The sequence below is a fragment of the Nipponia nippon genome, unplaced genomic scaffold (assembly GCF_047370975.1).
Source record: "Nipponia nippon isolate SJK-2023a ecotype South Korea unplaced genomic scaffold, ASM4737097v1 scaffold_9, whole genome shotgun sequence".
NCBI lineage: Eukaryota > Metazoa > Chordata > Aves > Pelecaniformes > Threskiornithidae > Nipponia > Nipponia nippon.
Window position 1 is genome coordinate 45575633 of NW_028262413.1, and position 27917 is coordinate 45603549.

At 38.2% G+C, this 27917-nt stretch overlaps 1 protein-coding gene across 14 annotated transcripts in view; it reads left to right on the plus strand.

Moving 5' to 3' along the window:
* Nucleotides 1–22963, plus strand: part of ASB7 (ankyrin repeat and SOCS box containing 7) — a 33375-nt gene extending 10412 nt beyond the window's left edge. For 6 of the 14 annotated variants that reach the window (XM_087744342.1, XM_087744341.1, XM_087744346.1 and 3 more), the window contains 2 exons: nt 6799–7404; nt 17657–21550. In XM_087744342.1, the coding sequence (XP_087600468.1) occupies nt 6799–7404; nt 17657–17796 (746 nt within the window). In that variant the 3' untranslated portion in view covers nt 17797–21550. Of the gene's footprint in view, nt 1–5867; nt 5930–6798; nt 7409–9693; nt 11693–12415; nt 12527–13122; nt 17254–17310; nt 17503–17656; nt 21551–22945 lie in introns of those variants that run through there. The other 8 variants (XR_015701403.1, XR_015701402.1, XR_015701404.1 and 5 more) reach the window with 8 other exon arrangements.
* The last annotated feature ends 4954 nt before the right edge of the window (nt 22964–27917 follow it).

Here is a 27917-nt window from a genome sequence, read left to right on the forward strand (position 1 = left end):
TGTTAAAAGAATGAATAAGCATTATGAAAATAGGGCAGAAGGAGTCATTATAAAATTAAATGCACTCGCAGCACTCACTATAGGCTCTTCTTCTCTGTTAGGGGGTATTATTAGAGGAAGGCAGGTCCTTGAATTGAAATCCTAGGGAAGTTTGTTTCATAATTCTCAAGCAAGTTAACAAGTCGCTTTAAAGACTAGGTTTCCATATAGGCTTTAACAGAGTCTGCTAAACTTTGTGAAAACAGTACACTTTGTGCAAGGACTTTAGTGTCAGCTAGTCCAGTTGAGTTTACACCTCCTGCATCCGTTCATAGTGAAGCTTTATTTCAAGAACTGATTGAGTTTTGTTGGTTTAAGTGATATGCTCGCTTGGGTGATTATTACCCTTCAAATGGTACAGTCAGAATTTCTTTTTGCTATATCTTCTTTCAAGGCCACCTAAAGTTTTAGAAATGGATAGTCTTAATCTTTTACTGTGATACCAGAGAGGAACAATAAAAATCAGTAGATGTTCTCCACATTCTGATTAGTGCTCTTAAAGAACAGCATTCTCTATTCTAGCGCTGTTCTTATCAAATGAATTATGAACTAAGATGTTTTCAGTCCCAAGGCAACTGAAATTATCTTTTTGATGCTTTACATATCTGAGGCCATATGGGCCCCTTATGTGTGTTGCAATATTTGTCAGATGTATGGATCACCCTTAAAATTGAATGGCATTAATAGGCTGTGGTATTTGCACAATTAATGGTATGTTCCTTAAGAGCAGTAGTGAAATACAGCCTGAACAACTGGACCCCATTGATACACCTACTACGGATTCTAACCATATAATATTGGCAAACCCTCGTGTCCTTATTGGAAGATGGGGAAAAGCTACTAAATTCTACTTTTTAAATGTAATATATGTGGATAATCTCAAGCGTTCAGTTTGATAATTCAAAAGTTTTAGGCTGTAAGTCTCAAAATATGTTGGTTTTAGCTCTGTAAACTTGAAGATGATCTGAAAAAACAAACCCTTGTGTATTCCTATGTATTTTCATTGTATAGCTTTTGATATTAAATAGCTGCAAAGTGTTTTGTTTTTATTTTTGTTGCTACTCTTTCCTATATGAAGTACTAGCTGAATCTGATGCCTCCTGAAAACTGCCTGTAATGCAAGACTCTTGTTCTGGAAGCAGTATAGCGTTTAATCACCAGGCCTAGAAAGTTGAGTAACAAATAGCGTGAGGGTTAGTCATCTAAGGCAGCTTTCCTGTAGCTGAGCCTCACTTCAGAAAATTGGCAGTGTTTTGTGCCTTGCCTTGTTTTCCCTCAAAACAGAGGCATAAAAGATAATGAGTATTTAAAACATAATAATGTCACAAATGAGCTATTAAGCAGTGAATGAGCTGACTCTTAAAAGCATGAGTTAATCATGCCGGCCTCATTAGTGAGAGGTTTGTGTCTACCTTTCTTCACACAGTCTCCACCTTTCTTCCTCTCAAGAAGTGGCTTATTTTGATGTTGATGCTTAATCCCTGTGGACTAAAATGATATTGGGGTGAAGGAAAAAGTCATTCTCTAGTGTGAATTTTATGGTAAACAGTATTGAACTGACATATATATTAGTAATAAAGAAGACAGTGAGAGGGAGCGGATGGAGTTCTGGGGGAGAGAGGGAACTGTGATGTTAGTGGGAAGGAAGGGGCAAATGGTGATAGTTGTGGCTGTCTAGAGGGATGATGAAGCTTAGCAGAGCTGGAAATATTTTCATAGTACAGGAATGAGAAAACCACACTGGGCTGTTGTTGAGGGTAGAGTGCTGTGCCTTAGATCTGAGATGCTGGAAGACTACTGACATAGTCTTGCACGGTAGTTGGATGGAGATGGAGTTTGGCTAATAAAAGCTGAGAAGGAACCTGGTCACTGACCTGGAAATAAAAGGTAGCTTCTTATGGGAGTCATGACCTGGCCGCCTCCTGCTTTTGCTTTTTTCCTTCTCTTCCATCATTGCTCACTAGCAAAGAAAAGAGCCAGAGGACAGCATTGTGCATGCAGATTGGCTGATTTGAGTGGAGGTGGTGGAACAGGAGGAAGCTTTTTATTATCTGCTGAGCAAGGAGACACAGATAGATGGGGAAAATGCATAAAGAAACAGTCCAGACAAAAGGATGAAGCCAGCAGAAATACCAACTAGATACAGAGGTAATAGGTCAGACAGTAAATATTCTTTAGCAAGTGATGAAGTGCAGAAAGTTGATCAGAACCATGGAGAAATTTAGTTTTCATGAAAAATAGCGAATTTGACTTCCTTAATGTATTTGCTCATTTTAATAAAGTGAAGATTCTATGAAGCCAGCTCTTTCCATCCATAGAAACCATCTGGAGTCACCAAGCTCAACAGGAACGCAACACAAAAATAAGGAGTATAGTTTTCAGTAATCTTGGATTTTTGCATAACAAGCCTTTTTTCCCCTTTAGTGTACTTTTTTTTTATTTTCAAAATGCCATATTGAGACAGACAATGCAATGCTGGACAAGAACTATGTTTTATTAATCCCCAACCACCACTGTTAACGTTACAGCGAGCTGAAGTCTTGAAAGTGTGTAGTTGTTAGCTGTCCCTTGGCGATATCTTCTCAATACTAATTGAGCAGGACAGTTTCTGGTTACTTGTATTAAAGCGAGGAAATGATTCGCTAAAGCTCCTAGAAATTGAAGAGCAGCAGAAAGAAGTAGCCAAACAGACGTATGTATTTATTTATTTTCAGTCTTGGCTGCAAGGTATCTAAATTTTAGTAAGGTCACGCAGAATCCTGGAGAAACTAGAGAATGCCAAATGCTCATCCCCCAAAACCAGCTCATAAAGTGTTTCTGTGTCTGAACACTAATGCTTTCCTGGAGGTCTTTTGTATCAATGTTGTCCTAGAAAATTCAAAACAGAAGCTATATGTAGCCATGCTTCCAAACCCTCTGGTCAGAATTAAGCCCTAGTTGGGGGAAGTAAGCCTGAAATAATACAAGTACTTTATGAAGCCAGAAGCATTGCTTTCTTGGCTTCCCAGATTAGACTGATAGAGTGACCTAATGTGGGTGTCAGGAAAGAAGGGAGACTGTCCCACTGAGCTGCAAATTGAAACTCTAAAATGTTAGACTGTTGTTTAGGAACCTATATATCCTGTAGATTACAGTATTAGAGAAGAGTTTCATTAACTGTGGAGTTTAAATGACTAGCTTAGGTGCCTAACTTTAACATGAAATAAAATAATCTGAATGTCATTCAGTGTTGCAAATTTTCAGTCTCAAGTGAGCCTGATTGCAGTAATTTGGTAGCCTTGATAAGCAGTTTAAGGTTTATGCCATTGTATCATGTCTCATATTTAAGAACATTAGAAGTGGCCAAATGCAGCTGTTCATGTTTCTAGATTCTGCTCTCCCCAAATTAATGGGAAGCTTGAAAAGAAACAATTGTTTGACAGTCAGGATGGAGGCAAGATAAAGAAATGCTGGCAAGTGCTGGCTTCATCCCTTCCTAGTTAAATATGCTTGTACCAGGTACTTTTTTTTACCCCTCTGCAGGTTCTGAAAGGTAAGCTGGGAGTCATTCCTGATTAACTTCTACCCTGCTTGTGTTCCAGGGCAGAGGGTTACTGTACAGCATGATACAAATGCTGAAGCCTTTTAAAAAAACAAACAAACAAACAAAAAACCCCACAACAGCCCAAGTTCTTAAGGCAACATCAGCTTTGTAGCGTTACTTTTACGAACACAGGGACTGAAGGGATGGAAATTGTATGCAACATAATGCAGTCCAACTTCTGCTAAAAGGCATTGTGAAGTTCAAAAGCTTTCCAGGAGATGGCAGCAAAACATTGACTGAATAGCAACAGACGTTTTGGTCTTGTTAAAATTGTTTCCCTTATCAAGGGGGAGACTGGTACTATTAGCTCACTAGAAGCCTATAATCTTAACAGGAATTACAATATTTTTATCATGAGGTTTTGCTACCGGGTTTACTTCTGGAAGGTTAGTTGTTTGTGTTGCTTGTTATCCAACTGAGAGGCTTTTTTTCCTGTCCTTATTGAGACACTTCTCTTACATGACTTAGTATTTTTTTGGTTCACTTTAGTGGTCAAAAGCAATGAAATTTTGGGAGTAGGGAAGACATGGAAAGGTACTTAAAAGCATAGGTAAAGGGCATCCTTATGTTGCAAGTAAATTGTTGGGTTTGGATTACAAGTTGTATAAAAACGCATATACTTGTACACGCAAAAGTTGGGGCATATGTGACTGAATTTGGAAATAGCAGAGACTAAACAGGCTAGCAGCAGTATTCCGCACCTCAGTTGGGTGTAGAAATGATTGGCTTGCCCTATGCAGTGTGGAAGAGAGAAGGCACAACATGGATTTTTTTATTTTTTTTTTAATTTTTTTTGTGAAAAATGGCCCTGGCTGCTGCTGTCTCCTTTCCATTATGTACATCTTTCTCCCTAATTCTGCCTCTCGGAATGTATCATCCCTCTGCATCTTAATTCTCACACTTATGCTACTTGCTTTGTTTATCACTAGTCAGGAGATAATACAGAATAGTCTGAGCAGTGTGAAGAAGGAGACCCTGGGAGCAGCAAACATCGCTTTGAAATAGTATCTTTGTCTTTATTGACTTTGTGGATAGTACTGATTCTTTGCTGTGCTTTGGACGTCATCGTAGTGCAGGTTAGGAACCACCTATTCAGTCACTGACTTCATTTTCCCGCCAACCTGTGGATGCTTCATCACTTACTTTAAGTCAGGTTAGTGTGACTTTACAGAGCACTGAAACTTCTGCTTTTCACAGAAGACCAGGAGGGCTGTCGCTATTAAGAGACTGAACTTTCCTGAATCTTTCTCTCATTACTTCTAGGTTCCTATTCTATACACGAGAGGCAGTTCTCACATTTTATTTCTCTGTGTAGTCAGGCTGCATCAGTTTGTATGTTGGATTTTTTCTGTTTGTTTGTTTTTCTCCCCTCAATCTTCACTTTACATTTAAAAAAAAAAAAATCCTTAAAGTTGCTGGATCACCTTTGCAGCTGTATTCTGTGCTCTTTCTTGCCAGTCCTTTTATTTTGGTATGATGTCCGTCTCTGTGTGTTATCTGGATATGGTAACAGCAGGTCCATATTGAGAAGCTTATTCCTGTTGTTTTGTGTTAGTACCTTTGTGTGTTCGGATGTGTTCAGACTAAACTAGCTTGCAATTTATATTGTATTGTGAACTTAACTTACAGCAGGTCTAAATTTTGAGGTGCAAATTGGTGCCTCCCACCCTCTTTCCCTGTCCTGTTTGAGCGTGATGGCAACCGAGCAGAAAACTCTGTCCTCTCGATGTGGTACAGGAGAGCAAGTGCTCCTCTGGAGCACTTGGGTGTTCGTAGCCTTCAGCCAAGTTTGTTTTTAAACCTGTGTGGTCACAATGTCCCTTTTTTCTTTTTTCCTTTTTTGTTTTTTTCCCTCCCGCCCCCTCCCCTTCTAGACCACTGCTACTTTCCTTCTGAATGCAGTATGTATAGATGAGGAAATTAGAAAGAATTCAGCTGCCAGGATGCAAGGACAGGGCTGTCAAGGTTATGGAAGGTGGGCAGACACCCTTACGCTTGTCTGCACTTAGAGATGATGTGCTTTGTGCACAAATGTTGTGTGATTACAGAGCAGACAACACCACAAGCAACTGTGAAGGACAGACCCCAGCAGTTGTTTCAATAGATGCACAGGAGTATTGGAAATATGTCAACTTAAGGCTAGCGTCTTCTCCAGATAGTATCTCTCTTTACCAGCTAAGAGATTTAGGTTAGGAAAGTGCCTCAAACTTCCAAACTGTAGTTTGTACCTTTTCGTGTCCAACAGGCAGCACCTATGGATGGTGGACGGAGAAATCTTTCAGTCTGACTTGTTCTCTAACAGAAATGGTAATGAGGCAGGCGCCTTTCTTTCAGTAATTAATATGGTACATGGGAGTAGTCACTTGCTTTAGAAGTCTGGGTGTACTGAGGAAATTAAATTAAGTAAATTTGATTTGATTATTTTAATTTTTAAATTCATAAATCAGACTGAGTTTTTGTGCTGTGTTTGGGGGGGAAAAAATAATCTGTGTAATCACTTGTATTCTGCAGTAATATTTTTCCTGACTCCTTCCATACGTGGATGCTTACATTCTTGTAAAATCTTAAATTTTTGTAAGGCTATAAATTCAGAACAGATTCATCATCTATTAAAACCAGACTTTATCAAGATAATCTAAAATAACATATATCCTACATGCTTTGGAAATCCTGCAGACCACAGAGAAACATTTTACCTAATACAGTATTACACCCTAAAAACAATACAATCCTGCCAGACCACAAAACATCCGCAATTTGGGACAGCAGATGTTTCTACACATGCTTCTTTTTAAGACCAAGAAGCAACACAAGGGAAAATAAAAAAGTTGAACATTGAGAAAGAAATGTAATATTCTGGAGGAAAACTGGATGGACAGAAAGATTTGAGTAATTAGCCTAAGAGTGCTAGGAAGATGTGGAAAACTATTTGTCAAATGGAAACATATGTATATGAAAGAAGTCTTTTTTTTTTTTGTGCCTAACTCTTTCTTAAATATAATTTAACTTTTTCTTAAAAATAGCATGTTCATGAAAGCAAGAATTAGTTTGAAGTGCAAAAAAATCCTGTCATGCTATGCCTGAAAAGACTAACGTTCAACCGTTTGATTATTTTTCTGCAGCACTGGATGACTGTAATGCCTTCTAATTATTTTTTAATTTTATTTTAACTTCAGCTGATCCCACAGTTAAGGACTTAATTGGAGGCTTCACTGCTCTGCATTATGCAGCCATGCATGGCCGAGCGAGGATTGCACGCTTGATGTTGGAATCTGAATATAGAAGTGACATTATTAATGCAAAAAGCAACGATGGTTGGACTCCCCTCCATGTAGCAGCCCACTATGGCAGAGACTCATTTGTCAGACTCCTGTTGGAGTTCAAGGCTGAGGTTGATCCGCTCAGTGATAAAGGTACTACACCGCTTCAGCTGGCCATTATCCGAGAGAGGTCAAGCTGTGTGAAAATCCTTCTGGATCACAATGCCAACATCGACATTCAAAATGGTTTCCTGTTACGATACGCTGTGATCAAAAGCAATCACTCTTACTGCCGAATGTTCCTTCAGAGAGGGGCGGATACAAACTTGGGTCGCTTGGAAGATGGACAGACACCCTTACACTTGTCTGCTCTTAGAGATGATGTGCTTTGTGCACAAATGTTGTATAATTACGGAGCAGACACTAACACAAGGAACTATGAAGGACAGACCCCACTGGCTGTTTCAATAAGTATTTCTGGAAGTAGCCGACCCTGTCTGGATTTCTTACAAGAAGTGACAAGTATGTATGTAAGAGAAGTTAATCACAGGACACAATGTCCTCTAAAAGCCTTCTTTGAATTTAGCCCCAGAAAAAAATGCTTCCTCTCTGCCCCTTGATGCTATTTAAATGCACTAGAAAGTTTCTGGGAAGGTGAAGGGATTGTGATACTGGGAATCTCTTACTCAGCAAAGGTGCTAATGTTAAGTATATTTTGTTTAAATCAGTTTTGTTTAAATATCTACAGGAAGCATTCATTTTAAAAAAGTGAACTGTAAAATCTCGTTTTATTAATGGCCTTAGCACATAAGATGTTTGGGGTTTGGGGTTTTGTTGTTCGTTTGGGTTTTTTAGTGTCTTTTGCTTTTTTTAATTGCCATGCAAATACTCTGCAGTTGCTGGCTTTTTCATCTGGCACTATGACTAGGGCAGAAAAGAGCTTTTGCTGCTTTGTGTTCTCCCACATTTTCTCTCCTTCTCTCCCTTGCACCAGACAACAAAATGGCATAGTTTATTTGTGCAACTTGCAGGGGTTTTGTGTGCTGTGTGGCTTTGATTTGATTTTGTTGATGTGTTTGAAATATGAAAGAGATTTGAACTCGTCATGACTTCTGATATTTAAAAAAAGTATTAGGCTTGTAATGTTCTGGTCACTTTTGATTATCAGTTTTTGGTGTACTGGATCTACTGGAAGTTTTCTCTTCGTCATTCAACATTGAATGCTATAATAGTGTTTCATAATTATAGTATTGCCTAAAGCATTTAGGAATTGCTGATTAGCAATTAGCAGGAGTTTGCTAATTCAAACATGTGAAGATGGCCTGATAAATTGTCATACAATGATGTTTGCGCTACAGAGGATGGGGTATTTCATATATCCTTTTTCCCCCCTACGGTTCCTTTTATTTTTTTGGATGTGGTAGTTTTTAAAGAGAATTAAGCACACTATATACTCTGCAAAAAACCTGAAATTCAGTGTGGGCTGGGGGTGAATCAGCCAAGATCTGTTGTCAGTAGCTGACACAAATAAGCATTTGGAATTTCATTTTTGTCTTCATGATATGTGGTGTTATTTTTGCTTTTATCTGAAATCTAAAGAGAATTTTTGGAAAGGTGGAAGTTGATAATAAGAAATACAAGCAACTAATAGATTTTGTTTTAATTCACCTGCCCCTTCTCGTTGAAACACTTTTCTTTCTGGTTTCGTTTTTGGTAACGTCTCGCTATATAGCAGCACCGCCAGGGCTGTTATTAGATGATATAATACTTGTGATTTTTCACAGTCTTAGAATGTACCGGTAGGCATGAGCTGCTTAAGTGTTTCCTTGATGTCTAAAGACTAATTCAGAAAGTTGGAAACCAGTACTGTAACTTACTTTCAGGTTGCAGATTCCATACCTTAAGGGTTTAATGTTAAGTGAGAAGTAAACTCTGCTACAAAAAAGTAGCTTAAATTTGTGGCCAGTGTAACAGTGTTGGAACTATCCCAGTTTTGTGCTGATGGAGGGAGAACTGGGAAAGCAGGGAGGACCAGTGCTGACAAAAACACTTCAGCTTTGTGCTTCTGAGCAAAATTATTATGAATATATGTTTACAAACAGCCATAAACAGACTCTGCTGCCCTTATTATAAATATCCAAACACTGTCTTCCATGGTTTTCATGAATAATCACTTTAATAAGGTGGTGTAGGAGAGATGAAATGGATAAAGAGCGAGCTGGGATTTTGGTAGCAGAGTTCCCAATTAGATCAGACTGTACAGGGAATTGTTGAGGCCCTCACGCCTGTAGCATTTCGGGGAAGAATCTTGTTTCTGAGTCTATTGCAATATGTATCTACTAGAAGAAAAATTTACAAAATTTTTAGAGAATTCCTCTAGTGGAACTCTTCCTGAAATTCTCTCTTGTGGTTGGTACCAGTGCCTTGGTCGTAGGGCTTAATGGGAATTTCTAGTTTGTTTATTTGAACATTATACTAAGCTCTTAATATAGAGATCCGTAGCTGTAAGTTTTATATGTGCATCCGAAGTTTTGAAGAGTATATTTGATAGTAAAACAGGAATTAGTTATTACTTTTGCAGTAGATGAAAATGTTTAAGCTTAAAGATTAATATATGTGAATTATGAAAGTTATCAAACCGATCTGTGTCTTCAAGTGAAAGCAGTTGCATGCTTCATATAAATGGGATATCATTTAGCAGTCTACATGTAAGATACAAGTAGCTATTTTTTTTCTATACTCGGAAAACATATTTGTACAGTTTTGGTTCCTCAGAAAACATCATATGTGAATTCCGTTTTGTTTTGGTAGGTATTGTAATCGGTGATAATCGCAACCTTTAGCCCAGGTCCCCAGTTGTGAATAACAGGCAAGAAACGAAGCTCTCAGAAATACTCAGTATTGGCCCTGAGAGTCTGCAAGAAGATATTGAATTTTGGGGTTTAACCCTGAAGGTCTGATATTCTTCCTGGTTACAGAGATTCCTTTGCTCCTAGAATAATTCCAAGAGGAAGGCAGTTATTCTGTAGTTGCGTCTCAGGATTTAAGCACAAAGCTGGAAGTTAGGAACAACAAAACTTTTCATGATGAGTGTGCTGTTGACTTGGTGTTTAGATGGTCACTCATGTCTTCCCCCCTTCTTTTTTACGACACAAAAATGAGTAAAGTCTCCCCGTGAAAAAACTATTGAAGATGAAAATCGCTCAGTGATTTTATTAATCACCTTCCTTTTCCTTATCTGGATTACACTTTCCTACTCCAAAAAACATTTACTGGCAGCCACCATAGTGCCTGAGATCATCTGATAAAGAGTTGTTTTGGAGCAGTTCAGTGTAATGCTTCAGTTTTATGAGAGCTGAACCTGCCTCTTCAGGGGCATCAATGGGTTAAGCTTGGAATACACTAATGCAAAATTAAAATAGATGCTTGTATATAGTATATATGAAGATAGAGATACATTATAGACTTTTTTTTTTGGTAGTGTGTATGTCTACAGAATTAACATGTGCAATTACAGTCCTGAATGGAATGATTTATGTTGAAGCTGAAGTTGAATGGGATTTGAGAATATTAAAACTTATAAAGAGAATGCTGGCAGTAGGAGAAAATGCAAATATTAGTTTATTTAAACCTTTAAGTATTTTTCTTTAAGATACTAGAAATTCAATTATGATCTCGAAAAGGGGAATAAAAAAAGCTTCAGCCTTTCCCTGTAGCTCTCATTTAATTTAATCACTGTTCAGATAACGTAGCGGACAAGAGTCTATGACTAGCTATGCGAGTCGCTTGTCTGTGTCGAGGCAAATAGCTAAGTAAATGGATACGGCCACAGTAGTGTAATATGACATGTATGTTAACAGGTATCAAAGAACTAATTTCAGATCTGGAACAAGATCTAAAGGTCACCAAATGAATTAAACTACAAATATTTCTTCTGCATTCCTCTTTTTAATTTTTCAAAGGGCGAATCTTTGGCTTTGACTAGAGTGTAATTTTGTGTTTAGAATTTATATAGCACGGTAAATGTGCAGAAAAATTTAGACAGAAGTCCTGTAAAGGAAATCCTTATACATTCTTTGTCTCTGTTCCTTTGCTAAATAAAGATAACTTTTCACTAGGATTTTTTTTTTTTACTGGAAGAACATTTTTTAAAGGGTCTCTGCATAGTTTAAACTTTTATGAATACAGAAGTGTCATAGTGAATTAAGTAGATTTCTACATGTTTTACTGTGTGGCTAATTGCAAAGGAAACAGTATCTTCATGTTTGTTATAACATAGAAGAACTTTACTGGAATTGCAAGCTTTGTCTGCTTCCTTGGGTGCTGCTGGAAATTTTGCACTAATGAATGTGGTCTGCTTTGTCATCCAGAGTTATGCAGGGAACTAGGGTAGGAGGGTTATTTTATAGTTTTCATTTTAGCTGGATCATTGGTAAACAAATACCACCTGAATCATGGTTACTTTCTGCAGATTGCAGGTACCTATTTGTTAAAGACCAGTATAGTTTTTGATACCTTTGTAAAGACATAGCCTAATTTCTTTCCTTCTAGAAAGAGGGAAGGTACCTTTCAAATAATTGTTTAACTCTCAACTCGCAATTGCCTAGTGTGGTATTGAAAAATGTAGCTGCTAAATCAGAGTGCAGTTGACTGTTTATATTAAGAAGTTGAATCATTTTTTTATATGTATATACAGATGTATACTTTGGAAGAGTTTATTGAAGAGGCCTATGTAAAAAAAAAAAAATTTAAAATATAGAATTTATACGTGGCATGTACGGTACAGCCACCCCCCACTCCCATTTGCACACCTATGCTGTACTCTGTTATAATGTAAAAAGAGTGTAATAATGCACCTTAAGCCTGTCTTTCTGTTCAGGGTACTTTACTTACTGTCTCCTAAAAATAGAGAAACATTATGGTATTGAAATTCTTAGCTGAATTTCCATAGCAGTTTCAGTAAGATTGAATTTATAGAAACATTACAAAATATTAAAAAGAAAAAAAAAACAAACTTATACAAGCATATTCAAATCAATTTCATTGTGAAATACACCTGTTATACTTAACATTGAGCTTTACTGGCATTCTGCTTTTCAGTATAAAAATTTTCAGTCCAAAATACACTCCTCCTTGGTACATATTTTCTGTGCCAGAAATACTGAAATTTAATAGACATCTAAAACTCATTGTGGAGAATTAGTTTTCAAACAGCAATGAAAACATACTTCAAGCTCAGGTATTCTAACAGAAGCATACTGAACGCAAAATTAAACTAGAACTTTTAAAATAACTTGTATGATATCCAGTTGAATTAAAAGCTCTCTTTGTCCTGTTGAGCTAGGTACTGATTCAAGGGGTTTGTTCACTTTCTCAATGAACACTCTGTAATTCTCTTTCTCTCTACATTCAGCCCTGCGTGTCTTATGTTGATATTTCAGACTTACAGATTCTTAATACTGGATTTTTTTGGCATTTTGAATGCTGGAAAACCAAATATCCTCTCTAGTTATTCTGCTGTTGTTTTTTACAGAGTACAAGACAATGCATTTCCTAAACTGTTAGACCTACTCCTAGTGCAATGAACAGCTGAATTCCCGTTCAGCTCAGCAACAGCCATTTACTAGGTGATCGCATCCTTTCGGTATGAGCCTGTTTGTTTGTGCATCCTCATCAATGTGTTTCTCGGTGGGTGGGTGTGAGTTTCCAGTTGATAAGTTAAATTATCTTTTTTTTTTAATCTCGCCCCGCTCCCCCCCACCCCCCCCCAAGCCAATAAAATCGTAACTACATTTAATTGCTGGCAGTAGCTGAGTTCCTTCACAGTTGTGAAATAAGGGATGGATTTAATAGTTAGCTGTGGATATAAATACTTATTCTGATACTCTAGAGGAACTGAGCTGCTGCCAGCCATACGTCAGCCTGGTTTCAACTTTTTTTTTAATGTTTCACAAAACTTTTATTTTTAAGTTTCCTTTGTAGCTAAAAAGAAACTACCAAATGGTTTCTTGCTACTGTTTTCAGCCTTTCACAATTCCCAGGGGAGGCAGAGGCTCAGTTTGAGAAATACCACTGTAAGCTTTTTTCTAGAGAAATGTATTAATATTGCAGAGAAAACTGTGGGTGGCTTCCGAAATATGTCACTGATGTTATTCTTCATTTTTTAGCTTCTTCAGAAACTGCCTATCCACTTCAAACCAATGACACTGATTAATTGCTTTTAAACAAACTTTTTTTTAGTAGGTCGGACAATACATCAGAAAGGATCTTCTTGCCACCTACAAGCGTATTAATTTCAGTTACTCCTAAGTTTTCTCTTGTGTAACAGAACAGGTCAGTTCATGATTTTTGCTTTGCGCAGGTGCTCTTGTATCTTCAGTGGAGGAAGCTGGTAGGGATTCCCCCTTTCCACCTTTACAACACTTTTGCTTAAAACTGGCTGAGAGTCTCTAAAAATGAGTGCCGTCAGAGGTACTAGGTCTAATATTACGCCATAATGATCCTTAAATATAGACCTATTAGGTGAGTTAGTGGTTTATTTCTTGGGGAGCATGGCCTGCATAGGAAAAACTGGCAGGCACAACTGCGGAGCAGTTGTAACGATGGCATGCAGTTCTTTGTATAGGTAGCAAATCCTAAAGGTAAGGTTTGTCTGTCTCTGGGATAGAACAGCAAACTGCCAGATAGAATAGCAGAAAAATCTTGAAACTGCAAAAAGGAAAGGAATGGAGTATTGAGTGCAAATTCAGAATTAATTGTAATAATTTCTTGCTGTTAAAACATGCATTTTTTTTTTTGCCTTGCTTTACCAGAGAAGCCAATCTATTAATAATAATTTAAAAGGCTTATTTAATTATTTAAGTAAAATAATTATTAGTTATTTAAGGAGGGGAAAAAAAAAAAAGCTCAGGAACTTACTTGGTTAGCAGTTGAAGAAGTGAATTAGGAAAATGTTTAAATTTTATACATACTGAAGTCTGCTGCCTCTAGAGAGGAAAAAAATCAAAAAGCAATTCCTCTTTATTTTATAAACCTATGTTTTTACATTTCTTCTGTTTGGAAGAAACTTTTCTGTCATGTTTGGGAAACTATACACAAAAAGTGCGTTGGTGGGGATTTCTGCTTTCCGTTACAGCACATAGCATGAGCTGTGGAAGACAAAGGATGAACTATACATCTCTGTTTCCTGTCATTACTACTTCTAATTTATTTGATAATTGTTATAAAGCTTGCAAAATAAGTCGACTGAAGTATCTAACTTGTTCAGGTGAGCACGTTAACAAAGCTTCAGCTCTACAGCAGCAGCAGGTGTTTGCCGATGGTAACTCGGGTTGTGCGGGAGCCTAACAATAACCCCGCTGCTCCAGAATAACAGCACTGCCGTCACCAAGGTGTCCCTTTGAGACCTGACCAGGGATGTGTTGGGCTTTTTTTTTTTTAAGGCGATCAATAGTTTTATGTCACTGGTTTGCATTATAGTGGTAATTAGGTCAATCTTACCTTTTATGTTTGTGGGGTTTTGTTTGTTTCTTTTTTAATTCTTTTCTAGCTTATTTGCCTAAATAACTTTCCAAACTTTTGATGCAGGATATAACCAAAGTTGCTACTTCCTAATCGTTTTTAAATAGAACTTTATTCATCATTTAACTTGTCTTACTTTGCCAAATTACTAATAACATTTTTCACTTGCCAAACCAAGGTTCACTGACATCAGTCTGTAATCCTTTATTTTTTTTTTCCTTTGTCATTCAGATGCAACCAAGAATGAGTAAGTGTTCTAGACACCGTTTCTAATAAATCACAAATGCATTAATAACCCTGGAATTTGCAAGGCGTGACCTAAGACACTAACAGCCACTAGATGTAGCAACCGGTGCTTAACACTGGAAATGTCCATTGTTAACACATTCCCAGGAAATATTTTTAGGCTTATCAGGGGAAAATGTCATACATTTGATAATCGGGTCTTTTTGAATGAACTGGTGACCAATTTCTTCTGGGTATTTTAAGTTGTCTGTTCCATTTTGTTCTCAAAAAGCCCGTAGGATATTAATTAAAAGGCATTCATTTCTGAAACCAGAAATCAATGTCTCATAGCTGTATTATTGTGTACTCTACTACAGAAAATACACATAGAGATCTGTAGTCCTCTATACCCTCTAATGCTGCTGTTTTGCACTTAACTTTTGAAAAGGTGCATCCGTTCTGAACCCTGTTTGCATTCACATTTAAAGCATTAGAACTATTTCTTTATGACCGTAAAGATTCCTCTGCTTGGTTTCTTATCAAAAGTAACTTTTCTTTCCCAGAAGCTTGAGCATTCGGCTGTTGTCAGAGTTGTATAAATTCACTCCTTCAGGTGGGGAAAAAAAAAATTGCTAAGAAGAAACCACCAGTGGACAAAGTAACTAATGATCTGTATTCTAAGTCATGGCTGAAGGATATAATTAAAAATAAATTGACATTTAGATACTGTGGTGATAAGTATAATAAAAGTATTTTAAGCTTATATGAAGGAAACTCAAACTTTTATGTTCTTTAATTTCAAGTCTAATTTCTTTAAAAACAGACTGAGACTATTTTCATGCATTACTTCTGCTAGCTTACCTTGGATAATTTTAGTGCTTAAGATAAATCCTAGTGTATACCTGTCTGTCAGCCCATTTCTATAGAAAAACCCATGCAGGGGGAAAAAAGGAGGAACTCGCTGTGAAGGGTAACTGAAACCACGGACAAAATGCCCAAAGTAGAAAAGAGGAAATAGTTTCATAATCTCTTTACTCTGTGCTTACCAGGAAAGTCTAATAAACTCATAATGTCAGCATCTATTTAGCTGATGGAAGCTTTGTTGCTGGACTAGGAGGAGGATGGAAGAAGGGACGGGCTCCGGAGCCAGCTCTGGGGCTGGCTCAGGTGAGAAAAACCCTCCTGTCTCCTCCGACCAGGTTTGTGCCCCGTGAGCTGACAGCATCCTACTACTGTCTACTGTAAAGCCCGCCCGCGTCGAGCCCTGGACAGAAGGCATTTCCTCTTTCAAAAATGTCCTGTCCTGCTTAATTGGTGGCAGCTCAGGAGAGCTAATTGGAAACGCCCATCTAAGTTATTTAAAGTTGCTTTTGTTGGTTTGTACTGCTTTTTAAAGAAATGATTGATTCAAGCAGTCAGCTCAATAAAATTGCCATGCCTTTCTTCACAAAAGCAAGCACTGTCTTTTACCATGAACAATCATACAGGTAATAAAAGACCGCAGTAAGCTGCTCTGTTGGCGACAGATTATCTCGATACCAGCGTAAGCACCTGCGTTGTTTGTGGTGCCGAGTATTTTGACTTGGACAGGCATCAGGTGCCATAACTGTGTAAGCTTTTTTCTTTCCAGACCATGACACAGTTAAGTCAATGATCAAAATATTGATCAGCACACCCTCCATGTGTTATTAGTGTAATTTCAAAAAGATATAGCAGAATGAGGAAAAAGCACAAAGGCAGGCAGCTAGTTTGGTCAGAGGTTTGGAGTGGTTCCCGTGGTGGGAGGTTATTAAATAGAGCAAATGTCTTCAGCTTTGGAAAGAGGTACCAAGAATGAGCGGAGGACGGAGATTAATATAAAGGTATGTAAAATCATGACTGGCGTGAGAACAATTATTCGTTATTTTTTTTGTAACTCAAAGAATGGTAGGCACGCAATGAAGAGATCAGGAAGCAGATCTCAAATAAATAAAAGCACTTTGTAGTTTTCCAGCCAACGCCTGATGATATTGTGAAATTTGTTGCCACAGGATGTTTTGGATACTGAAAGTATGAATGGTTCAAAAAACATTAGACAGATTTACAAAGGGCAGGCCATTCACAGCTATTAAAGATGTAGATCTGTGTGCAATCTCTGGTTTAGGAAGGCCCAAAGGCACCGGTGCTGAAAGCTAGAAGGGTATATTGGGACAGGATTTCTCAATGTCTGTTGTTCTGCTCTTTCCTTCTTTCCGTCTTCCCTTGGGATCCATTGCTGGCGACTTTCAGATACAATGCTAGATTCATCTTTCTTATGTTATGTTGCACGGGGAACCATTTTTCAAGGTGTTTGAGCAGTTTCCTGTTAAGAATGAGTTTGAAAAGGAACCGGTTATTTTGGAAAACCCTTGCCAGAAATTCTGAAGTCCATGTGATGTCAGTAAAGCTTTTCCTCTCTGGACAGTGGTTACCTCATATTTTCATCTCTCTGTTTGACAAGGTTGTGGCTGCATCCAAAGCCGAAAGGCTTCATCTTTTCGTTAGAAGGGAAAAAAAAGTCTTTGACTGTGCCATGCGATCCTTGAATAACTTTTATAAAGCCTCACTCTGCAAGGAGACTGCCTAGTCCAGTTACAGTTGAATGTAGAAGTGTTTGTCCTAATGTTTGAAAAGAAGCAAGACTGAGAGTTTTTTTTCCCCCAGGTGTTACAAGGATAGAAAAAAATCCACAAAAAATTAAATGGAGGAGTTATGTTGTTCTACAATTGTTGCCACCTCGTGGGAATCCTCACATGGATAATGTCGCTTTAGACTGGCATCAGTAAAATTATGTGCATGTAAAAATGTTTTTAGGATTCATCCTTTGATTTCATTGAATTATTGTTCCTTAGAAAGGTATTAACTTCCACCCTTTTTTCTCTTTATTTTTTCCATTCCCTCTGCCTCTTAGAAAACGGCAAACATCTGTGATTTTACTGAGTAAATGATCTCTTACAGTATGTTTAAAATGTGATCATTTTACTTTTATGTGTTCCTTTTGTCTTTTCAGGGCAGCCCAGAAACTTGCAAGATCTATGCCGAATTAAAATCCGTCAGTGTATAGGCCTTCAAAACCTAAAACTACTTGATGAACTACCCATTGCCAAGGTCATGAAAGACTACTTAAAACACAAATTTGATGATATCTGATATCCATGAAGAGAAGAACTCTGAGCAAGATTAGTTATATTCCAGATACTGAAGAGGCTTGTTGCCTTGCACAAAGTATATCCTATGCAAATTCTGATTTTTCTGTGAAGTCAGAAGGCAGGTATACACTTCCTTGGGTTTTTTATACCACACGCTAGAAGGTCTTAATTTTTGGTTTCTTGGTCCAAGTTTACAAGGTCCAAGCTTTCTATACAATATTACATTTTAAAAATTGCTGTTGGTTTTTTGTTTGTTTGTTTTCACATTAAGTGTGCAGAGTTGCAGTGGAGATGGAAGGTAGCCTCTCAAGGGAAGTGGTTGGTTTGAATTGGCATGCTGAGCAATTATTCAAGGAAATAAAGCTTGGAAATCAAGGCACCAGTCCTGCAAAAGGATACTGATAGAAAGACCTGCAGAGCCCTGTTGTAATGTTGGGACTCTTGTCTCTGCCAGGGTGTATGTTTTTGCAGGATAGAGGAAAGAGTTGATAATCAACATGTCCTAGGGTACTGTATGAATATAATTTGGAAATTAAAGAAAAGATGCAGTTACCCTATTCAATTGGAGGGTCTATACATTGGCTCTCTTTATATTATTCTTTTCCTAATTACTGTGGTTGGGATGCCCATAAAATTCAGGCCCTCTTCTTTCCTGACATTCCCTGTTAAATAGGTGACTGTTTGTAAGTCTATTTTTAACAGTGACAGTACACTACAAAGAGGCATAGCCTCTGTATTTTTTACATTAACATAAGAGTAAACAAATTTAGATTTTTTTGAAGCCAATGTATTCTGTTTCTCATACAGTGCCTCTTGTGCAATAATCTTTCTGATGTATTTTCCCTTTATGTGTGATTTCGCGCCCCCCCCCCCCCCCCCCCCACTATTCCTCATTTTAGTCTCAGTGCATTATTTGTGAGAATAGGAACTGCTGCCTCGCTGTAGTGTTGACGTGACATTACTAAAGTGATGCGGCAGTTGCTGTTCGTTATTACTCCCTGAATTTCATGAATGTATAACCTGCTTTATTTCACTTTCAGTTGAAATTTTGTCTACGGGTTCTCAGCCAAATTGTGTCACTTAAAAAAAAAAAAAAAAAAAAAAAAAAAAAAAAAAAGGAAAAGAAATTGGCCAAACCCTTTTATTTTAAAGGCAGTGATGGATTTTTTTTTTTTGGTTGCTCTGAAATTCAGTTTGTTTCAGGTTAGAAAGTGGGAAGTGCACATAAGTTATTAAGATGAATTTTATATGTGCACTAACAAGAAAATCCCCATTCATACTGAAAGTTTAAATTCTGCAAACATTAAGTGGTTTCCAGTTAGTCTGAAAGCAGCAACTGAAAGGAGTACTGAAATTTGGCTACTGAATGTATTTTTCATACTAGGTATTAAAAAGATCTGTTAGAGTTTTGTTTCTGATCATAAAAAAAAAAAATTTAAGTTCTTGCTATCAAAAAAAGATTGGGCCAAAATGTGCAGTTGTTTCATTCGCTTTATTTTCAAGGGATTACCGAGTCATCATAAGGTTCTTGCCGGTGTCCTCTACTTTTGTTTTGCCATCCTACTGGCTCCGAAAGAGCCTCTCTAATATCAGGAGTGCTTTCGTACCAATTATATCAATGGAAGCGGGAAGATGAAAGGAACAATGGTGGCTTTTAAGTTTAACACTGTCACTTTCAAAATATTTAATATTAAAAACATGAAAAGCAAGGTGAAGCAGGTATACTCATATTACTTAACTGTGCTAGTTCCTTTTAATATCTTGTAACCCTGGACTGCAGTTCCTTGAGCATGAACCTTATCGCTGATAACGGATGCACCGGAACTATGGCAAGCAAGGAGGATTCTCTCTCCCTGTTGTGCCTGGCGTTGCATCAGGTTTCCAAACAATAAGGGATTTTGGAGATTCATGGCTCAGAGGATTGGTAATGGGATGTTGAACCTTTTTTTATCTCCAACTTGTATTGGTTCAAGTCCAGCCTTCTTGAACAGTGACCAAAAGTTCGTGTCTCAGCAGCACGAGCGAGCAAGTATGTCCAACCTTAACACCACGCAGTCCGTGCGGTGGTCACCTCTAGGCAGTAGAGCTTTATAGTGCTTCCTCCAGGTTGTACGTAACGATGGTGGCATTGTAGTAGGGACAACCGGAGAGCGTGGGTGGGGCGTGCGTGTGAGCTTGTGTGCGTGATGGTGTCTGTCGGCTCCTGCTGCAGCAAGAAAGATCAGCCGTGATGATCTTTAAGCTCTGCAGTACTGAGACAGACAGACGTTAAGAACTGACTGGCAGGTTTTAAGCATGAATCTTCAGTTTTGTGACATGAGATCAGAACCTTAAAATTGCTTCCTTTTTAAAAAAAAAAAAAAATACTTAGTATTGTTCACTACATTTGTAAGTTGGTCTAAACCAATGTCCTTCCCCACTGAATTTTTACAGTAATATTTTCTAAGGTAATCTAGAGTATATTTTAGTTGCAATCTATCTTAAGGCAAATTATTTGTTCTGTCTGTTGCTGTGACTGCAGAAAATTATGGAAGACTTTGTTGGTAACAAGAATGCTATTTAATGAAGAAATTTGTAATTCCATTATTTATTGTTTGAGGTTTGTTTTTTGGTTATTTCTTTTAGGTAACTGACATCTAAAGGGAACACAGATACATTTCAGGCCAGTAAAAAGGCTTTCTTTTAAATTAATTTGCACCCTATCCCCTCTCCCCTCCCCAAGGTGGAGGGAAGCCCTCACCCTCTCTTACGATGCTAAGCCATCTCTTGTAGCTGGTTTTTCTGACCTTGATTCAGCAAAGTACCGCAGCACCTGTGTGTCTGAACCTACTGATAGTCCCGTTCACGATCTTCAGTTACACATGTGCTTGAGTGCGAGCGAAGTATGATTATTCATTGTTAATCCTACCCAAATTTCAATAATGGGGAATCTGGTCTTTTTTTTTATTATTATTTTAAATATTGTGCACAAATACTTTGAAGAACAAACTGAACTTTTGTTTTTCATTCGGACTAGAATGTGGAAGGAAAAGTGCATAATATAGACTTGTTATGTAGCCTAGTTCCATTACCTTAAAATTCACAGTTGAACACTTTTAATAAACCTTAAAAAATTGGCAAATACACCAAAGAATCAATATGAGTAAAAGACTCTGATCATTAACAAACTGCAAACCTCATCCTTTAAAACAAAGCAGAAAGTTTTTGTAAATATTTATGTTTATAAATGTACAGCAGAGTAAGAGTGTTTTTTAGATTATTTAATTACCATATTTCTAAACTATTTACATTATAGACAATACTTGTTAGTTTGAAAAGCTCTTGAGTGTTTTTTTGTTTTGTTTTGGGTTGGTTTTTTTTTTAAATTCATTATACTTGGAATAAGTCTGGCTTCCTTGGGATAGCGTGGAACATTCAGTTTTCTGGCTCTAGTTGGCAATCGTAGGAGAACACATCTGGACAAACTCGTCAGATAAATACCCAGAGGCAAAAGAGAATATGTAACATGTTTACCAGGGTGGACCTGGGCTAGACGAAAAAATTTGGATCCTAACTTTCTCAGTTAAATCTGTTGAGAGCCCCCAAAGACATTGTGACAAGAGCAACCTGCAACCTGCCCACAGGACTAGCTTCCATGCAACACTGTGTTACCAATATCATCATGTATTTTGTTCTTCCTTTGCAATGTAAGTTTTTGCTTTGGGTCAATTTGAATTTAAAAAATGAAAAAAAGTTAAACCTGGTTAAAACCTTTTTTTTGGTTTATGTTCTGTTTATTTCTAATGTAATGTTTTAATAACATGAATACCACTTTACACGTTTTCTCTCAATGTTTGTCTCTTCTACTCCTTTTCCCTTCTCCGGTGCACATGATTCTGGTAATGCATTTGGTACGCAAATTTGCCCCTGCAAATAGGAGTTCAGATGTCTCATGAATTGTAATTTTTACCAGTAAATAGAAGCATAAAACTCGTTCTAGAAGCTGGACTTCAGAAGGGGGAACAAACTGGTCTTTAGCTATGGGTAGTTGGGCTTTCCCTGCTCAGATTCCATTACAGCCACTTCAGGGATTTCTGAAAGGTTCACCTTTACTCCTCAAGTTCATGTACTGACTAAGAGACAAAACCGGACCAAACAGGGGTCATGTTTTGCAGTTGAATCTGTTTGGTGTCCATTTACTACTAATAAAGGTTGAATAAGGGGGATGTATGTGAGTATTCCTGGCACACAAATGGGAACTGGAAGCATTTGATTTCAGTCATGAGAGTAATGTACAACCAGAAGTTGCAGTAAGGTTTTGGACCCAAAAAATTCGGAGAGGAAGGAGACTAGATATAAAGACATTACTGCTAAAGGGTAGTAGGGGAAAAAAAAAAATATGTTTTTCCTTGCTCGGTAGCAAACTATGCAAACATTAGTGGGAGTACGTACACTGTACAACCAACAGTTGTGTTTGGAACTGTTGATGATGGTTACTAACAGACCGGCCAGACTTCAACTGGTGTATTTACTGAATGCTGTGTTAAAGACTTTGTTCCTGTTTATGTATCGTATTTCCTGTTTGAGTGTTCACTTGTTAAATTTAAAACAATTAATGACTAATGTTACTACTTAAAAAAACCTGATTTACAAGCTGTTGACAAATGACATGTTTAGAATATACAATCTTTCCATATCTTGGCATAAGTGTGCAATAAGGAAGCATACTTATTTTACATGTCAAAACACTTTTTTTACCATAGTGTATAACAGAACTTTTGTACCTTTGAAAGTAAAACTAATGGAGCTGATGAAAAGGAGCAAAGAACAGGCTCTGCCATGTCTTTCCCCAAGCAGCCTGGACTGGAGCATTTAAATTCTCTTTGCTCTAGTCTCTCCCCTCTGCTTTGGTTGGGGCTACCACCACCTCAAAGATTTTATACTGTTCTTTGCAACTGGAATAGTATTGAAAGGTTAAAGTTTGTTCTTTTCCTATATCACTGGCATATTCTGGAATCTCTTCTGTATGATTCTACTTCTTGACTTACGTTATTAGCCAAAGTAAAGCTCAACATGTGATTTAATCCCATGACAATAAGAAACAAAACAGATATATACATTGCTTTATGAAACCATGCTACCAGGAATTCCTCAGCCAGTGCATTCCCCAGGGATCCACAACATGCAGCTGGAACAGCAAAAAGTTGGGATCGAAAGCTGCGTTGACTTTTATTGGGAAATCTCCAGCTGCCTGGTGAAGAAATCGGAACTCCAGCTGTTTCCTCCACATCTGGGATCTCTAGGGCTGCTGACTGCTGTTTGTGAGGTCCCAGGTAAGTTTTGAATGCTATTAAGGTTTGTCTTCATGTTTGCAAGTAGGATGTTTGACACATCTACAGAGGGTGCTTGTAAAGGGTCCGAAAGCATTTCTATGCCTTCTCTAAACTTGCCAGGTTTTTCTGTGTAGTGGAGTTTGTGTAGTCTTACAGCAAGCATGTTTGAGAGCGATGGGTGCTACAGAGAGTGAGTATTTCCCAGATGTTGACTTGATCGGTTGCAGTGTTTTGCAGACCCCTATGCATCCATGAAATATTCCTAAAAGGTCTGGGAAAAGTGAATGAAAAGCAAGCTTATAGGCAGTAGGTTATACAAGGGTAAATGCTTTTAAGAGAAAATTTAAGCCCGTGAGCAGCTGACGTAGAGCAAAGAACATCTATTCTTTGTTAAAGACCACAAAGTTGGCCATAACTCTTCTGTTCTGACTTGCAGAAATAGTTTATTTGCAGTCTTAGTACTCTCCAAATACATCAGAAGATCACCTCCTCCTGTTCTGTCACAAGTAACTAAGAATTAATGGAAGTATTATACTAAATTCTGTCCTCATTTCTGACTTACACCATAGTAATTCCACCGAAGGAGGTGGTTACTCAACATTTAATCAAGCGTGAAAGAGCAAATAATTGATTTGGATGGCCAGCTTGCAGTCCTGCTCCTTGCTTTATGGCCTAACGAGGAGAGTATTTTTGGAAGGTATTTGCAAAACACTTTGTGAAGGAGCGCTAAGAGAGATTCTGTAGTTGGAGCCAAATTTATAAGCAACCAGTAGACTTTTTTTTTTTCAATTCCCCTAAAAACATGGCCTGTTTTGATAGAGTTGCTTAAATGCTTTGATATCTAGTCCTGAGTTGGTGAGAGACTTTTCAGTTTGATTGTCCATTTTGTATCTTGAGAAACTTAACATATCTGCTTATTCTCTAATACAGCAGATTAGTTAAAGTAGATCTGCAATGAAATGTAAACTCATTTTATTTTAAAGGCTTAATTAATTTTAAAGCCATTACAGATTAAATTTGATATATGTCAGTGTAACAGCAGGTTCTTCTGTTCTTTCCTGAAAGCATGTTAGCCTGCAGCCAGCAGTCTGCATTCACAATGTGTTTAAAATAGTAGGTTGTGAATTTGAGTAGCATCTTGGTGGCTGAACCAGCCAGAGCTGCCCGTGCCACTGATATATCCAAGCCTAAAGTGAGGCTGGGAAAAGTTCCATGTCTACGTCCTGTTCAGCTACAAGCCAGTTCTGTGTGATTTTTAGGTTCTCATCTGTTACTAGCTGACTATAGCATTTGCATGGAATAATAGAAATTTAGATTCAGCTTTATCTAGTGCTTGATTTTCAAACCTCAGAGAGTGCCCAGCTGCAGGACATGGGTTATTGAAATGTGACTTCAAGCTATGCCTGTCTCAAGCAGCTCAACGTGAGATACGTCCCTTAGCTATCTGGATATTGCTCATCTCAGAATGGGTTTTAATATAGCTGTTACGAAGCAAACCCGAACAATTTTTAGAGAGCAGTCAGTCTGAAAATAACGTGACCGGGATGTTTGGTAGGAGGATGAAGTTGAGATGCGGGATTGTGTGTGAGGAAGCAGAAAATGTGGCTTTTGATCTTAGGGAAATGTTTGGTATGTGGGTTGTTGGGCTCAGAAGTTTGAATGTCCTTAATATAAAATAATCTGCAGGAGTATTTGAGTCTGTTCCTTTTCTACTTTGTGTGAGCTATTTAATGGTTAGTGAGCCAGAAAAAAACCACTGTGTTTCCTGATGGTTCAGGCACCCTCCTGATGAGTGGAAGACTTGAATTAAAGTTCCCACTCCGAACCAGGCAAAGCAATTAAGGATGGGGATTTGCACTCGCATTCCCACCTTTTAGTGCTGTGATTAAAGGTTTGTAAAATTGTGCCACAGAGAGAGAGCATAACAAAACTGTTACACAATCTCCAAAATTGACCCTGAAAAGTCATTCAAAGCAGGTACCCAGCTGGATGGAGCTCACCCTTAGGTCTCTTGAATGTGTGAACAAACAACTGATGCTTGAGGGGGTTTTTTTGTCCCTCCTTATCTGTAATCTATCTGGAAAAAATAATTCAGACCTCTTCTGGTTCCCTGAGCACCTTTACCTTGATCTCTGGTGGTGGTTGTATTTGTGGGCACCCGCCTGCTGCTGCTTTGATATTGGTTCTGACCTCCTCTTCCTCTTCACAACCTGTCCTCCACACCAGGTCACTGAGGAGGGCAGGGAATGAGACCATCCTCGCTCCGAAGGAGACAGCCCTGGCAGGTGGATTGAATGGTGGGATTTCAGGTGTCACGTAGTCCCAAATCTAGCGCTTGGCAGTGCTCAGAACCACCGAGGAATGGATGGAGCGATCTCTGCCGGCATCTGAAAGAGGGAAGGAGTCTGGGTGAAGCGTATGAAAGGATATTTAGGCTGAGTCTGAAAAGAATGAATACATATTTATTTGTGTAAGTTGAGGGTGTAAGTAGGGTGGGCAGCTGAGCTGGCACCCAGGAGCACAAACCTAAGATTGTGTGGTTAGAAAAATGGGATGCCATGAAAGCAGATACAAAGCAAACGTAAATGGAGATGTCTAGAGCGGGATTGAGAAGGGGAGGTAGGATATTGTCTGAAATACATTTACTGTTGTCATTTCGAAATGTCTGGCAGCTTACACCTCCTGTTCTTCCATCAGAGGAACGTGCCATCGCCACAGCTTTGGGATATTGTGGATGTAGTTTGCCAGTCTTAATGCTGTCCCCTCTGTCTTTGCCTGTCTCAGGGGCATTAGTTTCCTACCGCATCAGCCTCTTCTGCACTGTTTCCTCACCGTACGAAGGCAGAGTAGCTTGAAAAGGAAAGGTGGTGAGGAAGAGGAGACCGGGGATGGTAATTGAGGTGGCAGTGATAATTGTAATATGTGCCTCGAGCGGTGGTTGGGGGGCAAGATCGCACCTTTGTTGCAGCGTAGCTGAGTTTGCTATTGATCTGTTGTTAATCTCAGTGAGAAATCTAATGTGGTGCTAGTTTTTGCGATACTGCTCAGGACTCCTATATGCTTTGTTTTTATTTTATTTTAATCTGCTTGCTTGGCTAAAGAATCAATACTTTTCTCTTTCATAACACCAAAATGTCTTACCCTGCATTTTCATTTACTTCAGTTTCAATATTTCATCCCAGATCACTGATTTATCTTGTGGTGGTGTTCTAAGACTCAAAAACGCTTAGCAAACTTATTTCTCATCACAACCAGTTACTATTTTAGTGGATCAAACTGACTAAGGGCGCAACAAAATCTTATAGTCACATTATCTGCGTTATTAGTACTATATCCTGTAACTCTGCTTTTAATTTGTTCACGTCCAAGTGAATTAAATTAAGTGGCTTTCTTTAAGAGTCTCATCAGCTCTTACCAACCAATATTAGAAAACACTTTAAACGATTCCAAATAAGACTTCTTCGAAAGATGACCCAGGTATGGGCAATTTCAATCTTATCTGGTAAATAGCTTCAGGTAATCTCTGCTGCTCATTGAGTCTTGTGTTCTGTGTTTTCTTTTTCCTAAGCTTGGGTACAATGCTGATTATTTTCCCCCTCAAGACGTTTTGCCAAAATTTTTGAAATCAACCATTTTGAGCAAAGAAAAATGTTGCTGAACTTGAATTGCTTTCGTAATTCATTGGCCTTCCTTCTGTCTTGGTAAGAGAACAGCTTTTAATGAGAGCAGACCCCTTGTTTTCAAGGGCATTTTTAACAGCCCCTACGTTTTGCCCAGATGTTCAATGTCTTGTCTAGTGCTTTTTTAAGTTGTAGTTATCTTGTCAATAAAGTGGCTTTTTATCAGATCCATGTAGTATAACAGTTATTAGTTATACTCGTATATACAGCTGAACTTGCTGGCTTGGAGTATTTCCTGTGCTTCATAAATACTTATATAATCTGTTGTGCAGGCTCAGCTGTTCTTAATTCTAATGTGATTCATATTGTGCTTAGAAATCTGACATTCTTGGCTTGTCAGAAATATTAATGTATGTGAGTGCCATATCTATTGAAAATTGACATGTTTTTTGCAGTGCCTTAATTTTCACTTCTTTATGTTGCAGCATTCCGTATTGAGCAACACAGCATTGTTTGCTTTTAAATTTCCCTCTCTCCTTCAGTCCTGAGAAACCAGAGATAATTAGATTATATCTTTCTCTTGGCTTGCATAGTTTTCACTTGTAGGGAATTATGCCATGTAAAACTGTATCCCTCCGGTGAGAATTTGGTTGTCATTGTTATGGGCTACATCTGGACTGTATCATACTTTGTACTTTGCACTACAAAGACTCTTTGCCCATGGCTCGCAGTCAGAAACCGTACCTCGCCACCAAGTAGGAATAGCTCATTCCTCTAACAAACGTGCCGTGCTTATCTTCCTCAGGCCTTTCTGCTGTGGACAGAGCTGTTGTACAGACAAGAACGCTGCTCTAAAGCTCCAAAGGTGGTATGGCTTTGACTCTTAATAGACAGCCAGAAGTATTGTGGGAATGTTGAGCTCCGTACGGACAGGTCCCCTTTCTTCAATGGATCATGGGAGTCCAGAAGGAAAATTCAGACTTCCATCTACTTGAGCCAAATAATCTGTCCCGATAGCTGGATGAAAGTTTATCTTCAGGGAAGACATTTGAATGCACCTTTAAGGTCCATATCATGGCAAATCAAAACCTTTTACTCTTCAGCCATTTCTGTGCTTAATCACCCTACCACAGAGGAGCTGAAGCTTTTGTTTCCAGGTTGAGTCTTTCTGATTTCACCTGGGAAGTAAT